At 23.2% G+C, this 16,222-nt stretch overlaps 5 protein-coding genes across 5 annotated transcripts; 2 read left to right on the top strand and 3 right to left on the bottom strand.

Annotated features, from left to right (window-relative positions):
- Positions 1-1,266: 1,266 nt before the first annotated feature.
- On the bottom strand, positions 1,267-2,320 carry PCHAS_1137200 (cytochrome c oxidase subunit 2, putative; the record flags this gene model as incomplete). Its single annotated transcript, XM_016798691.1, has 2 exons — positions 1,267-1,312; positions 1,689-2,320. 2 exons carry the CDS (start codon positions 2,318-2,320, stop codon positions 1,267-1,269), a joined length of 678 nt encoding a protein of 225 aa, XP_016654067.1.
- Positions 2,321-3,871: 1,551 nt separating this feature from the next.
- PCHAS_1137100 (Fe-S assembly protein IscX, putative) lies at positions 3,872-4,276 on the top strand (the record flags this gene model as incomplete). Its single annotated transcript, XM_731248.2, has 1 exon — positions 3,872-4,276. The coding sequence occupies one exon, from the start codon at positions 3,872-3,874 to the stop codon at positions 4,274-4,276; it is 405 nt and encodes a 134-aa protein (XP_736341.2).
- A 1,575-nt stretch (positions 4,277-5,851) lies between these two features.
- Positions 5,852-6,389, top strand: PCHAS_1137000 (actin-depolymerizing factor 2, putative; the record flags this gene model as incomplete). Its single annotated transcript, XM_737334.1, has 2 exons — positions 5,852-6,068; positions 6,175-6,389. 2 exons carry the CDS (start codon positions 5,852-5,854, stop codon positions 6,387-6,389), a joined length of 432 nt encoding a protein of 143 aa, XP_742427.1.
- Positions 6,390-6,634: 245 nt separating this feature from the next.
- Positions 6,635-8,435, bottom strand: PCHAS_1136900 (conserved Plasmodium protein, unknown function; the record flags this gene model as incomplete). Its single annotated transcript, XM_016798690.1, has 10 exons — positions 6,635-6,657; positions 6,778-6,889; positions 7,040-7,145; positions 7,268-7,352; positions 7,491-7,535; positions 7,659-7,697; positions 7,782-7,823; positions 7,918-7,983; positions 8,094-8,157; positions 8,271-8,435. 10 exons carry the CDS (start codon positions 8,433-8,435, stop codon positions 6,635-6,637), a joined length of 747 nt encoding a protein of 248 aa, XP_016654066.1.
- Positions 8,436-9,271: 836 nt separating this feature from the next.
- PCHAS_1136800 (conserved Plasmodium protein, unknown function) lies at positions 9,272-14,955 on the bottom strand (the record flags this gene model as incomplete). Its single annotated transcript, XM_016798689.1, has 6 exons — positions 9,272-9,818; positions 10,004-10,107; positions 10,219-10,317; positions 10,483-10,572; positions 10,717-10,770; positions 10,879-14,955. 6 exons carry the CDS (start codon positions 14,953-14,955, stop codon positions 9,272-9,274), a joined length of 4,971 nt encoding a protein of 1,656 aa, XP_016654065.1.
- Positions 14,956-16,222: the final 1,267 nt, after the last annotated feature.

The raw sequence follows: 16,222 nt of genomic DNA, 5'->3' as shown, positions 1-16,222 counted from the left end.
TATAAAAGAAAACGATTTTAATCAATAAGAATCATTCTTTAAGAAAATCAGCGATTTATTATTATAATTTTAATTTTATTTATCATATAACACATTAATTGCATTTCATTAAATTACGCGGCATTAAAGCTGAAAAATTAATTAAATAAGAAAAAAGAAATAGATATGATCTTTAATTACCTTTTTTTTGTGATAATTTTTAAAAATTATTCTTAGTAGGTAAATGTGAAAAAGAATAAAATAGTAACGTTTTTGTATAAATATATAAATTCTAGAAACTAAAATAATTCCTATATAAAAAATGTAACTAAAACACCAAGTGTAATAAGGTAAAGGTGTATATGCAATATTATTGAGTGTGTTTATACGCATGCATTAAAATACAGGTAGAAAAATAAATATAAAATAAATGTGACGGCATAAATTAAATAATACTTAATTAAAAGAATTAATATTGCGCATATGGAAATACATCGAGAATATATCAAATAAGAATAAAACAATTGTATTATAGTAAGATTAAACACTTGCAAGCTAATATTTGCTTAAGCTGTATTATTTTTTTTATTTTTTTAGGGTGTAAAAAGATCTAATAAAAATTTTATCAATACCCTAATTTTAATTTTTTATTTCTTTTGAGATATACCAAAAAAAAAATGTGTTATATATTTTTCTTATTTTAGTATATCAATACATGCAAAATTGAATAATCCTAATTATGATTTTTTATAATATTATATAAATGCAAATAAATATGTTTACATACACAAGACAATATAGAATAGAAAATTAATATATATATATTTTTTTTTTACGTAAATGTAATATTGCTTATTTCTATTTCATTTACATTCCCAAAATAAACATAAAACTAAAGAAATAGGAAAGGAAGAATTGAGTAATTAAAAAATTTTCATAAATTATAATATCTTAAATAAAAATTTCATATTCAAATTATATATTCGCCATTTTTAAGGGCAGTATTTATTTATTATTAATTTGTTAAAATTGCATACAGTTGTATAATACAGGTCTTTTGCTGCAAAAAATAGCAAAACTAAAAAAATATACAAAGTAGCATATAGAAAATAAAGTAAAAATATTGTACATATAATAATGTGCAATTATTCTTATATGTTTAATTAATTTGCATCCATACAACATAAGGAGTAATTTAAACACTATACAATAATAAATTTAAAACTATGGCCAATATATTACTATGGAAAAAAAATTAAAAAAAAATGCAAAAAACGATATCCTTAATTATTCTTCATCTTCTGGAGGAGATTCCACTTCATAAATCCAATACCTTAAAAAAAATAATGAATATTTTTATATAATAATAAAGGAATGGTAAAATACACACATATATAATATTTCACACTTGAAATAATGGGCTTCCAATAAATAACACAAAAAAACATTTATATGTAAATAAGAAATGCAACAATGTGTGGAAGCAAATAATAATGCTATTTTCGATATCCCATTTTATTAATTACATTAATAAACATGTTCTTTTATATATTTTAATACGTTAAAATATGAATACAAATTAAAATGAACAATAGGGTGCACCAGTAAAAAAAAAAACGAGGCGCATTTCTTTAATCGTTCAAAGTTTAATCAAATTACATATATTATTATCACGGTTACTATTATGGGTAATGTTTTATTTATCTTACCATTGTCGTCCAATAACTTTGACTGTCATTGTTGTATGGACAATTTCATCTAACATATACAACATTGTGAAACAAGGAATGGCTATACTAAAAATAATAAGAGTTGGAATCCAAAAAAATAAAAACTCGACTTTTAAAACCAAATTGTGGTTCCCCCATACATTTAATCTTGTTCTAGACCAAAATGGGATGTTTTGTTGACTAACATTAAATAAATATTCCATTGGTTTTGTTTCGTCTCCTTTAATCATTTTTTGACCATTCACAATTATGATGTTTTGTTTAGGAACATTTGCCCAATAATCATCCCAGTGATAATTATCAAAATCATATTCCGATTTTCTTGTTCCATCCTCAGTTAAATGGTCATGAGGATTTCCATGATGATGGTCTACATGATGATATAATCCCTTTGTATGTTCTCCATGACCATGAGCATTTTTGTCGGCATATGTTTTGTCATGAATATCTTTTATCTTATTGTTAATAACTTTTTTTGTAGTTGTAAATTCATTGTATTTGAATGGGAAATTTAATATTCTCTTTGAGTTTGCATAATAAATTTTGTGATTACTAGTTAACTGATTTATATTTCTTAAACCAAAATATAATTTGGAATTCAGATTAAACATTTTATAATACCAAAGGGATAAACATTAAATATATTTATAATTGAACTTGCTACTCAAATATAGATAAATACTGTATGCATATTATTTTACTCAAAGCATATTACACTTTTCTGTACTCGTACAAAGATAAAATATAAAAATTATGTGAACAATAATTTGTGTAAAAATTATTATGATAATTTTTTATATAATCGAAATAACAAATTTTCGAACTATGTAATTGTATAAATTCCATGTGTATATAATATTTTATTCGTTTGCTTGATTTGGGCGTTTTATACTAATTTATCATATTATCATTTTCTGAAATATTTTTTAATATAATAAAAAATATGATATATATAATTTTACAAAATTATCATAATATCCATTTATATTTTTATTATTTTAGCAAAATAAATATTTATTTTTTTTTTTGTATTTATATTTTATTTATTTTCCCTATTAGTACGTTTAAATTGGCATTACACCTTTGTTCCAAAAAAAATAGTGCAATTTTTTTATTTCGATTGTAATTATTACAAAAAATAAAAATACGCATATTAATTCAACAATACCTTTATGCAATTAGTAATCAAATTTAAGTTATATTTTCTATACAAAATTAAATAAATAATGCTTAAAAAGGATAGATCACCCTATGTATTTTTTTTTATTATTTATTTATCAATTTATTCATTTTATATATGGAAACATTTATTGACTTTAGGGTTAATAATTATATATTTTAAACGACGGTTTTTAGATTATATGTGCAATATTTGCAAACAAAAAATATATATATTAAACTTACATTACATATATGTATAACATACAAACCAAAATAAATTTGTGTATCTTCATAAGGATAGGGTTTAATTTTTATACATGCATATATTTCGTTTCTATCAATACGATCCATATAATTGGTATATTCTTTGGGTGTTACCATTTATGTCCTATAAAGTATAGAACAACTTTTTACATATTTACAATATATATATATTTTTGAAATCCATTTTTTTATAATATGTTTCTACACATCCAATAGCATTAATGAAACAATTATTATAATTTATTATAGTAAAATCGGAAAAACATTATACACATTTTCTTTATAAGTGTATAGCAATTTTTGTATTCACACCTCTAAATATGCATCGTCTATTAAACACATATTTATATGATTATAATATCAAAATATTCACTTATTAATACTGAAAATGTAATTAATTAAAAATAAAAAGGAATATATAATTTTACAGACAAATATGCAACAATATAAACTCACTAAACAAAAATATGTAGGTAAAACAGTAAATACTATAAGGGAATATATAAAACATATGGAAAGAAGAAATCATATTGAAATTACTTCCTATTAAGTGTTAAATATATTTATTACAATTTTTATCGATTTGATTTTTATTTCCATCTTTTAATTGTCCTTGTTTGATCCTTCTGTTTCCATTTGAACTAGTTGATTTTTTAACAACATTACGTCGTTTTTATTATCATTTTGTTATTATATGCGAAAATACACACACATTACATATACAGTAGATAGCAAAAATGAACAAAGGAATAATAAACAAGATTATGTATTTCTCTTTGAATAGATCTAATGTTTTTATAAAGCAAAATTATTCCATGTATAGGAGTATTGCACATCACAAAACAAAATTTTGTATTGATTTGTTTAATTTGACAAATTCTAGTAATAAAAGGTACTTCAATGATAGTAGTGATAATGATAGGACTATAGACTGGGAAAATTCAGAGGATATAGCAGATTTGCTTTTTGAGGAATACAAAAATGTAGATCCATTAACATTAAGATTTGAAGAATTAGAAAATATGATAATAGATACTGTAGTAAATAAAAATCAAAAAAAACTAAGTGGAAGATGCAATGAAGGTATTTTAGAAAATATACAAATGGATTGGTTAGAGAGATATAATGACGAAAATGCATAACTTTGTGTGATTGATTATTTTTTTTGTCATTGCTATTAATATTATTATTTGTTCATTTATTTTTTTACTCATTGTTTATTATTGATATTTATTATAATGTACATATTATTTTTACATAATTTTCCATTTTTATTTTTACATTTTTTGGTGTCTATTCGTGATTTCACTGATTGACATTCCACTTTACCAATTAATTTATACATTATTTGAAAAGCTCTTTACCTAATTATAATATATGTACACATTTATGTTACAATTAATACAAAATTATCATAAAAATTTATTTCAATTCGAGTATTAAAATGTGAAAAATTCTATATTATGAATATTTTTTATTTAATACACATATTAATATTTCTATATTTTTATTCCTCTATAAATTATCTTATATATTCACATTGATCACAAACTTAGTTCATCCATTATATTCTCTCTAAATTATTTAATCAATATGACCATTTGTTTACATATATTTTTTATTTGTTTATTCCCTTTTTTCATACTCTACATAATTAAAATTAACTTTATTAAAAATGTTAAAATTGTATCTTTTATTATCTCCTCATTCACTCCAGATTTTTCATTTAAAATGTTTATAATTTATTTATTATAAAATGCGTTCAACATTTTTCTCCTGCTATTCTCTTTTTGTATCTCTATCTGTTAATAACTATTCGCATTCCACTATTTTATTATTATTCATTGGCAAATAAAATAATTATCGTCATAATTTTATGTCATTAAAAATTATATATATGATATTAGGTGTCTACATTAAGCATACACTATAAAGAAAAATATAATACATTGATTCTAGTTTTTATGTATCATATGATAATATTATGAATAAGGATAAAATTAAATAATAAACTCTGCATATATTTTCCAAGGAAAGATTTCGTTTCTATTATTTAAATTTATGGGCTTATATTTTCGAGCGTGCATATACATATATGTAGTAGGAGAATGAATAAAGGAGAGGAATATATATATGCATATTGCCATTTATTTTTTTCTCTAAGAGCATATTACTGTATGATTTAATTTGGAATATATCTTTCTAGTATTTAAATGGTCAGTTTTTTATAAATTATTTACCCTACATTTCTTATATAAATTTCTTTTTATTTATATGTCTATGCATATATATTTCTGCACATGTTTACATGTATCCCTTACTATTTTAAAATCGTACTATTTGTGTGCATCAATATAATATTCTTGAAAAAAATAAGCCGCTTATTGCAATATATTATTTATATAAATGAAATTAAAAAAACGTTCAACAGGGGTTAAAAATGTGCATAAATAATTTTAATATATTAAGTATAATTACAATCTTAGAAACATTAGTAAGAATATAAAACGGTATTTTTTATCGTGATTATTATTACTATGATTCAGTAAAGTGATTCTTTTTTCCTTTTCTAATTAGAAAAATATTAAATTGTCTTAATTTTATAACTACATTGCACGTATGCATTATTTGAAGGAAAGATACCTTATAAAAAATAACAATAAATAACAAACCGATAAATATATATAAATCCAAGTCATAAGTTTTTACGCATCAAAATGGTTTCAGGAGTTCATGTATCCGACGAATGTATTTACGAGTTTAACATGCTGAAAGTCAAGCATTTGCACAAATATATTATTTATAAAATAGAAAACTTGCAGAAAATTGTTGTAGATATATTAGAACATGATATGGAGTTAACATCATTAGACAATATTATAATGCGCATTAGAAACAATTTAAAGAACACAGAGTGTAGATATATCGTTGCAGGTATTATATATAAATATTTATTAGGCTGTATTTTATAATTATATTAACGCAATAATATTGTATTTATTACAGCTTCTTTCATCTCTCACTTTTACTATTTTTGCAGATATGCCTATCCCAACTCCTGAAGGAGTACTGAGGGACAGAATCTATTTTATTTTTTGGTCACCAGGTTTATCGAAACCAAAAGAAAAAATGCTATATGCTGCATCTAAAGAATCATTAGTTAGAAAAATTAATGGAATTTTTAAAAGTTTAGAAATTACTTGTGATATAAATGAGTTTGAAGAAGAACTTAAGGCTATTATTTTAAACACATAATTAGGGATTATATGTATTCCCATTCCAATTTATTATTTATTCATATAAAGTAGACTTATGTATACATTGAGATTCCTATACAATAAATGCAAACCCATCAAGAAGAAAAAATAATAAAAGATAGGAATTATAAATATACAACATCACAATATATTAACAATACACTGTAACAATTTTGAATTATTATTCTTTTAATACGATGATATTCTTTTCGTCTTTTAATATACTTGTATTCATGTCAATGATCAATTAACTAGCCACATGTTTTCTAATAAAAATATAAAAATTAAATGATTGCAAATAATATATTATAATTATTCAATAAAATTTGTATTTTTTTCCTCTTAAATGCATCTGTCCATAATTTAATGTTTAAATAAAAAATTACCTTCTTCATACATATTATGGCTTTTAATTTTTTGTTTATATTTTTTTATCTGACTATTTAATAAATTATCCCGAATTTTTGATTGTATATTAGTTTTCATTGATTCTAATAGCTAATAATTTAAAAAAAAAACAGCAGAAAATGTATATAGAAACATGGATGTATTAATAATATATCATGATTATTTTAATGATTTATTTTTATATACAAAAAAGTATGATCATACACATAAATGTATTTTGTGTAATGTCTAAAATATTACGCAAGCAAATCCAGGTAAAAAAAAAGGATTGTACATCGAAAAATTTACCCTCTTAATTTTGTGGATTTTTAGTAACACATATAAGAACTGAGACATCAAAAACATCCTAATGAATAAAATTATAAATACAAAAATAAATACTATTTAAAATGTTTTTAAATAACAATAAGTTGATTAATTCATCATTCATAGTTCTATGTTTTATTCTGATTTATCATATGTGTTTACAAATTCATTGAAAAGCTAAAGCTTGCCATAGACAAAAATCCTTCTTTAGCCACGTTAACTGGATTTATTATGTATGAGAATATTCCTGTAACATTTAAATAGTGATTTTATATTTTTATATCATATTAAATAAGGTTATTTGCTAATACATATAAAAATAAGAGAAAAAAATAAATATATGTTTCCTTGGGGTGCATATATTTTGCTTAATATTTTTATTTACCGTAGAAAGATATGATAGACACACAACTAAACGATAATATATTAGCTTTAATTAAAAATATAAAGAAATTATATAGCATATATTTGTATATACAAATATGCATACTTAAGTTTTCTTTTTATACTACTTATATATGAATATGAAAATAGTTTTGCCCATTTTTTGTACCTAAAAATAGTCCGCTATCAAAGAAATTCCAATCAATTTCTAATAAAAGTAAAACGAAATAAACATTTTTTAAAGTTAAAAATATAATAATCAATCATCTATATTACAATTTTTTTAACATACCTTCATTGTCCTTTTCACTATTTATAAACAAATACGTTGAACCTACAAAAGGGGAGAACACATATGCGTTGTTTCAAAAAATAAAAATAGAAAGAAATAAATTGATGGCATTAAAGTTATATATATAGAGCATTACTCTCAAAAAAGTTAGAAGAAAATAATAATGTTATTATTTGTAATGCAACAATGGTTATCCATATTCCTGTAACAATTATTTTAAAGTATGATGCATTTTTAAGTATCTAAAATATGCCCAATATATATACTATTCGTAATTCAAGACATCCTTCATATTATTATGATAAAACAAACCCGATGTGGCAGAAAACAATTTATAAAAATTTAAAATCTCTATATTCCCAAGGAAGAATTGACTCTTTGAAAATATAAAAAATCATGAATAATAAGAATGTTTGAGAAGCATTATACCATTCGACATGCACATATATTAAAACCATGTTTATTCGATTATTTGAATTTTTTGAATACTATGAAGAGGTTTATTGCTATGATAATCGAGCCGAATGACATAAGAGTAATGGATACATTTTCGAAACATTGTTTCAAAATATTAATGTCGTCGCTTTTAACTTTTCCGTTTGTGTTCTCATACTTGCTCAAACGATTTTTTCTGAGCATATAATCTAGTATCATTTTTGAATTCGGTGCTTAAAAAATATACACAAAAAATAATAAAAAATATATGAATAAAACAAAAAGACATATATGTTAAATGTGCAAATAAAAAAACAATAAACTTCTTTAAAAAATAAATGAAAAAATGTGGTGATAAACAAAAGTATAGAAAAAATAAATATATAATGTACAATAACACAAGTTTTCAAAATTTTAAGTTATAAAAAAATTTAGGAGAATGATACTCCTATATTTAATATAAATAAGGCATACGTGTATATACATTGAAATATTTATTTTTCTTTACATTAACCTTTAAATTAAGTTCTATATCCTCATATTTCAGAACTAATAAAGAGCATTCCTAAGTTATGTAAGCTTTTATATTCATTTTTCGTTATTTTATTTTGTTATATTTTTTTTCAATTATGAAATTTATATAAAAAAGTTGTAAAAAAACAAATAAAGCAATCAATTAATTTTTATGTAAAGACGAAAAATAATGAAGCAATTTATCAAATAAAATAATACCAAAAATGAAAATATACTGATAAAAATTGCAATGACAAGGTAGTTATACCCACACATGTATATAATGTGGATAATAATCCAAAAAAGATAACTTAAAAAAACAATAACATAATAAATAATCATAATGCTATAGCATTAAATGATCAAAAGTATTAAAAATAATACTGAAATAAACATATATATATATATATATATATGAGTCTATAGACCCATTAGTTCACTGAAATGCTGCTAGGGTACTTGGAATGACGACAATATAGCTTTCATATACGTCATTTTAAATAAAAAATATACTATGTGTATACATATATATAGGATATAAATTATGTAAACATATTTGGATTCATAAAATCTAATGATGCCTGTAATACTTTATTAGGATCGCCTTTATGATCAGTCATGCCATTATTTCCTGTATCTGAATTTTTATTTTGTTTATTTTTCTTTTCCCTAGGTTTTCTTCCTTTTTTTTTTGCAACAACGCCATTAGCATTTTCAGGTTTTTCAACAGTTTCACCATTTTCATTTTTTTCCGTAACATTTTGATTATTTTCTTCATTTTTACTTTTATTTTTTCGAGGTTTTACCCTTTCATATTTTCTTTTTGGCTTTTTAATCATATTTTCCTTATCTAAGTTTTCATTATCTTTTTCATTTTTTTTCTTCCGTGCTTTTCCCTTTAATTGATGCTTATTTTTTTTAGAAATTTTTATTTTGCCAGGATTCATTGTATTCTCTAATTTTAAAGATAGCTCTTTATCATTATATCCCATATATCTAATATATATGTTCTCGAATCTTTTTCTTATTTCGTCGGTGTCTGGAATCATGTCATAATGCAAATTATTAATAATCGCGGTTTGTTGTTCCCTTTGAAAATTAAAAATAAAAATAATGTATATGTATATGCATGTTTAAAGGAAGTCAAAGATTTGTAAATACTTGTTATTATTTATAAGTATTAAACAAAACGAAAAACATTAAACATTTATCATATCGTATAAATGACCATTCAACATGTGCATCATTTATTATTTTATTTTTTTATTTCTTACTTCCATTTTATCGTAAATATTTTATTACAAATAGAAGAATTGAGAATATTTTTATAGTCGTATGGAGTAATCTGCGTCAATAACCTTTTCTGATTATAGCCAACCTGTTGAATGTGGGGTTATAAAAAAAAATTATATATATTATTATTCTATAAAATTAGTGAATATATGCACGTGCTTGTATATCGTGTAGGTTTATTTATTTTTCTACTAACAAATGCAAATTCATTGGCTTTGGCTTGGGCATTTTCCCAATTGTTTCCACTATTAGTTGTGGTATTTTCTGGGGGAATTGTATTAATAGATTTGAAAAACTGCAGAAAAATCGAATTAAAGTATACATATGAAGGTGTATATTAAGAATCCTCTTTTCTATACATGTTTATGAACAATATCGTATCTATCATCACAAGCATACTAATACATTTGTGTATAAAATATTTAAAAACATTATAAAATTTAAGCTTATGCAAAATTACTTCTGTAGTTTTATCCTCGATAAACGGTTCCTTGTTTTTATTTTTTTTTTTCCTTTTCCTTGGTTTCATTTGGGTTTTCAAATATTCAATCTTTAGAAAAATAAAAAACAGAAATCATATAAGATTAGTTTCATTATATATGTGCACATATCGCATATCTTTGACTTAAAAAATATATTTTCTTTCTATTTATGCATATGTTGGCGCATATATTAAATGTTTTTCCATTCTTACCATTCTTCCATCGATATCTCTTTGATTAAAGTACATTATCAATGAATTTATGTTCTGGAAAAGGAAAAAAATATATAAATGTATATATTTATATATGCATAAGTCATGTGATAAAATTCAGGAAAATAAATCGCATTCTCATGCATCAGCACAAATATATACCTGATTAACGACGATTCGTGTGTCTCTAAAATTTGAATTTGGATGATTTCTGTTTTTTCCTAATACATGAAAATATTGATCCAATCTATAATTGTTTGAAAATTCAATCATAGGCCATATAAATTTCATTCTATCATTAAATGCATCTTTTAATATTTTTATAATTTGCTCTACATTATTTATAACACAACTTAATCCAAGTGTATTTTTTATTTTTTCCATACATATATGAATTCTTTTTATTATTAATAAGTCAATCTTTTGAAGGTCTAATTTGCCCATAAAAAAGGATAAATTTTTTCTTTTTAAGTTTCGAATATCTTTTTTTTTAAATAAAGGTAAAAACTGTTTATTATTATTTATATTATCATTTAATGTAATTATGTCATTTATGTTTTGTTTTTTAAATACTTTATTTACACAAAAACTAAATTTTTTGTATTTTTTCCTTATTGCATTCATACTATTAATTCTGTTGGTTTTTCCTAAAAAATTATTATATAAACCAACTTCTTTTAAATATGCTAATAAATTATTTTGTGGATAAGATAATTTTTTAATATTTGCTAATTTTTTTCCATATAAATTATTGTATTGTTCGGTTAATGCGTAATTCATGCCATTAATATTATCATACGATTGAAGAATATTTGCCATTTCCATTTTTTTCGTTTTATTTTTTCTTAATCCTTTTTCTTTTTTTGTTCCATCTTTATTTGTTTTTTTTCTTTTTTTAGTTTCGTTGATTTCTTCCTCTATTTTTTTCTCTTTATCACCAGTTTCTTCGCCAATTTTGTCTTTATCATCTCGTTCAGCACAATCATTATTGTTATTCATGCCCTGGCTATTATTATTTTCACTTTTTTTATAATCTGAAACTATGCTATCTAATATTTGAGTATTAATAATATCTTCTTCTTTACTGTTCATACCTAATTTATCAATTTTATTGGCATATATCGATTCATTTCCTTTATCATTTGATAGTATATTTTGAACTTCAGTGTTATTCTCGTCATTTGTATTATCAATGTTTTCGTTTTTTTTTTTTTTCTTTCGTTTTTTTTCATTATTATTAGGAGTGCCTTGCACAGGGTCTATCGGAATTCCATCGAGGCTTATATTGGGGGTATTCCCTTCTTCATTATCACCATCATTTTTTTTTTTTTTTCTGTATTTTCTCACTTTGGTATTTTTATTAGCATCATTATCTAAGTTATTTCCTCCCAACTGTTCCAGTAGCTCGCTTTTGCTTGCTTCTAAAAATTTGGCTATTTCATTTTCCATAATTTTATTTGGATCATTGTGTACGTCAAATCCAATAGAAGAAACATTATCATTAATTTTTAATTCATTATTTTTTTGTAAATTTTCTATAGATATATTATTTTCAGTTCCATTGATTATATTTAAAAGAGGTAAATTATTATTTTGTAGTGATTTTTTACTCACTCGTGGTTTTCTCGGTTTTTTAGCTCCTTCCTCCTTAATAGTATTTTCTTTACTATTATTTTTTTTACCTTTGGTAGTATTTTTATTATTAACAAGATCTTCATTAGTATTTAAGTGCATTAGTGATCCATCAAGATTCATATTATACATAAGATTATTGAAATTGTTATTTATGCTATTCAACAGTTTATTATCAATGTTAGTATTCTCAATGTTTCGTGCTTCAATATTTTTCATGTTTAATTCATTATTAATTATGTTATTTTCTGGGTTAGTATTATAAATGCTAGAATTTATTCCATCATAAATGGGAATATTTTCATTATGCATTGGATTATTTCCACTTGTATTACCCGATTTTTCAGACTCAAGTCTATTATAATTTTTGATAAGTTTCATTTGTAATTGATAGGATGAATTAATAATATAATTCAAACTCATTAAAGAATATTTTTCTAAAAGAAGTATTAAATCATTTAATCGATTCGGATAATAATGATTTAATAATGGTAATATCTGAGCATATTTTGTTTTATTATTATTAAATTCATTATTCAAAAATAGCCAAATATATTTAGGATCTACTTTCATTTGATCTCCACTTGGCATCATTTCTTTATTTGTATTGTTATTATTTTTGTTTTCGTCTATTGTTGCACCTTTGTAAGAATTTAATTGGTTATTATTACTTCCATTTACTTCCCCATTATTTATAAAGTCAGTACCAGGTGTGGTGTTTTTTTGTGTACTTGTAAAACCACCCCAATTGGCTTGATTGGCTGGACTATTTACAGTGTTTACATTTCTCATCAATATATTTTCAGCTTGTTGGTTCATAGGATTAGGAATCGAGGAAATGCCATTGTTTTGATATGCTAATGTAGGCATATTATTTAATTTATTTTCCATCATTTTTTTTTTCCTTTTTCCATCATTTTTTGAAGGATTGTCATCATTATTTTTTTGCTTCTTCTTAGACATTTTCTGATTAGTTAATTCTTCGGGATTTTGACCTAATAATGCATTATTTATATTTTGATTACTAAAAAATGTATTTTTATTAATAGTGATATTATTATCACCGTTGTTTTCTGGTAGATTGTTAGTTGGATTACTTAATGCAACTGGATCTTTGTCCTTCCCTTTTTTCCTTTTTTTCGGAACACTCAAATTCTTATTATCACCATTTTTGACAATATTCATGCCATTTGCAGTGGTGTCAATGCTGGGTAGGATGGAATTCATTATATTTGCAGGGTTAATCCCGTTATTACCAACTAAAGAAGAAGAATCAGTTTTGGGTGGGACAAAATTTTGAATATTATTTAATTCATTATTTGGAATTGAATTTATATTTTCAGAAAATCCTTGGGGATAAATGTTTTTATTATTTCGTTGCATATTGGAGAATTTTCTATTGTTTTCATTATTTTCGTTTGTATACATGTTATTGTTTATATTATACATAGAAGAAGCTTTATTATCTATATGGTTCTGGTTGCCATTATTATTATTGTGCATATTTGGCAGTTTATTTAAATTCAAACTTATATTTTTCGGAATGTTTCTAGCATTATGATCTATCATACCGCCCTGTAAATTATTCGCATTATAGTATTGATTACTCATGTTATTTCCATCATTGCTTTTACCACGCCCAGTTTCTCTAATGAGTCCATTAGCATTTCTATTAGCATTATTGTTAGAAGCACCAACTGTGTTGCTTCGTTTATTATTATTGTTGATGTTGCTGCTACTGTCAAGTTTATGACTATGTGTACGATTCAAAAATTGAAAGGAAGCCATGTCTTTATAGCCGTTTATGTTTATGTTCATGTTGTTATTAATATTAGGAGCATTATTACTTCCATTGGCTCCAATATTATTCATTTGATTCTTCATGGCATTTATATTTGGATTCATGGAAGTATTTTTGAAGTTATCAATTCCTGGTTTGGCATTTTCCATATTCATATATATATTATTCATACTATTTCTAATAACATTACCTGAATTGTTCATATTGCGCATATTATTAGCAAATTTATTTCTATTAACTAAATCAATACTTTTGACTCTATTCAAATTTCCCCCTTTACTTCCATTTTGTGTATTTAAACTAGAAGCATTACCAGAAATAATAGTAGATGGATCGATATTATTATTATTCGCATCCATATTTCTGTATATATTAGGGATAGGAACTTTATTATTTGTGTTAATCATATTATAATTATTTTTATTATTAATATCATCAATATTTCCTTTCATCTTATTAGGAAAATTAGTATAGTTCATATTATTTATAAGGTTATTATTATTTATATTTGTATTAACTGGATTATCATTCCCTTTTTGAATAATATTTTTCATTTTTAAATTGGGCATCATTGAGCTATTGAAATTAGTGTTATTGTTGGTCTTATATATCCCATTTTCGTTATTTTGGAAATTAGGATTTCTAATAGCATAGTTGATAGGCGGCGAATTTGATGCTCCATTAATCATATTATTACCATATTGGGAGTTTAACATATTTGTATTGTTTTGATGGTTATTATCGCCCATGCCATTTCTTGGCATATTGACTTTAGGCGAAGCATAGTTTTTATTATTTGGATTCATCTTGCCTTCGTGTATATATATGTATATTTAATTAAGAAAAAGCGCAACACAAAGAATGCATTGTTGCCTTCTTTTGCTTTACATATAATTTAGTTTTCTTTCTTTTTTGAACTGAGAACGAATGCTGTCAAATGATATGGGCTATTTATTTTAAATGCTGCTAAATAACGAAAAGATTAGCATCATTTTGAAAAAGCGAATTAAAAACTTATCATATTTAATTTTGTCCTTATTACATCAAAAAAATATATTACAACGAGTTTTCCTCGTATATTCCTCTTTATTAACGAATAGGATTTTATAATATTTCGCAAAGATAAAGAATAATTCACTCTGACCTTTTAATATTGTAATGATATAAAACCTATGTTTTTCTTACTTCAAAAAATATTTTTACCATTTAAAAAAGAGGACACTTCACATATTTATCATAATTTTCCTATTTAATTATTAACAAAAATTGAATTTAAAAAAAAAATATATGCATAATAATAACAATGATAATTATAGTGTAGTAGTAATGTAAAAATAAAATTGTAATTTTTTTATGGCAGAAAAGTAAAAAAAATAGTCGATTTTTTTTTATTTATATATAAATATGCACAAAAAAAAATTGAGAGAATAATAAACAAGTTAATTATGGTTTATACAACCTTAATATGGAACAATGTTTCCCAATTTTAACGAAATGGGAAAAAATTATATATAGTATTTGTAAATAGGAAAGGCAGTCACATTGTACGCAAATTTACTCCTATACATGATTACATTGTGTATTTTCCGAACTATGTTCTCGTTCTTTTTCTTTTTTACACATATTCCATAACACCTTTTTTAAATAATTATATATATATCTATAATATAATGATGAATACAAATCATTTAATTATAACAAAGAAAATGCTATTACATAATTTAATATTCGTGTTTCACTTGCCTGTCTTTAATGGCAATTAAAAATTAACGTAATTTATTAATGATAAAAATAAAATAATTAAACAAATGTTCTTTTTAATTCTTTCAATATTAAAAATTCTTAAAAAATAAAATGTATTTATTTATGCTAGGGTGTAAAAAAAATCAACATAAACTTCATATAAATGTAAGAGATGCGAAGAAAAAATAAAAGGAAAAAAGCATGCACATATATTTATATATTTTAATATGAACATTTGGGTCTTTTTTAAATTGAGAGTCTACAATTATAAAAAAATGAAAATAAAATAAAGGTAATAATAATAAAATGCGCACATATATATTGTATAAA

Source organism: Plasmodium chabaudi (genome assembly GCF_900002335.3).
Source record: "Plasmodium chabaudi chabaudi strain AS genome assembly, chromosome: 11".
Lineage (NCBI taxonomy): Eukaryota > Apicomplexa > Aconoidasida > Haemosporida > Plasmodiidae > Plasmodium > Plasmodium chabaudi.
Note: the sequence above shows the minus strand (reverse complement) of the source record. Positions and strands in the feature narration are given on the sequence as shown.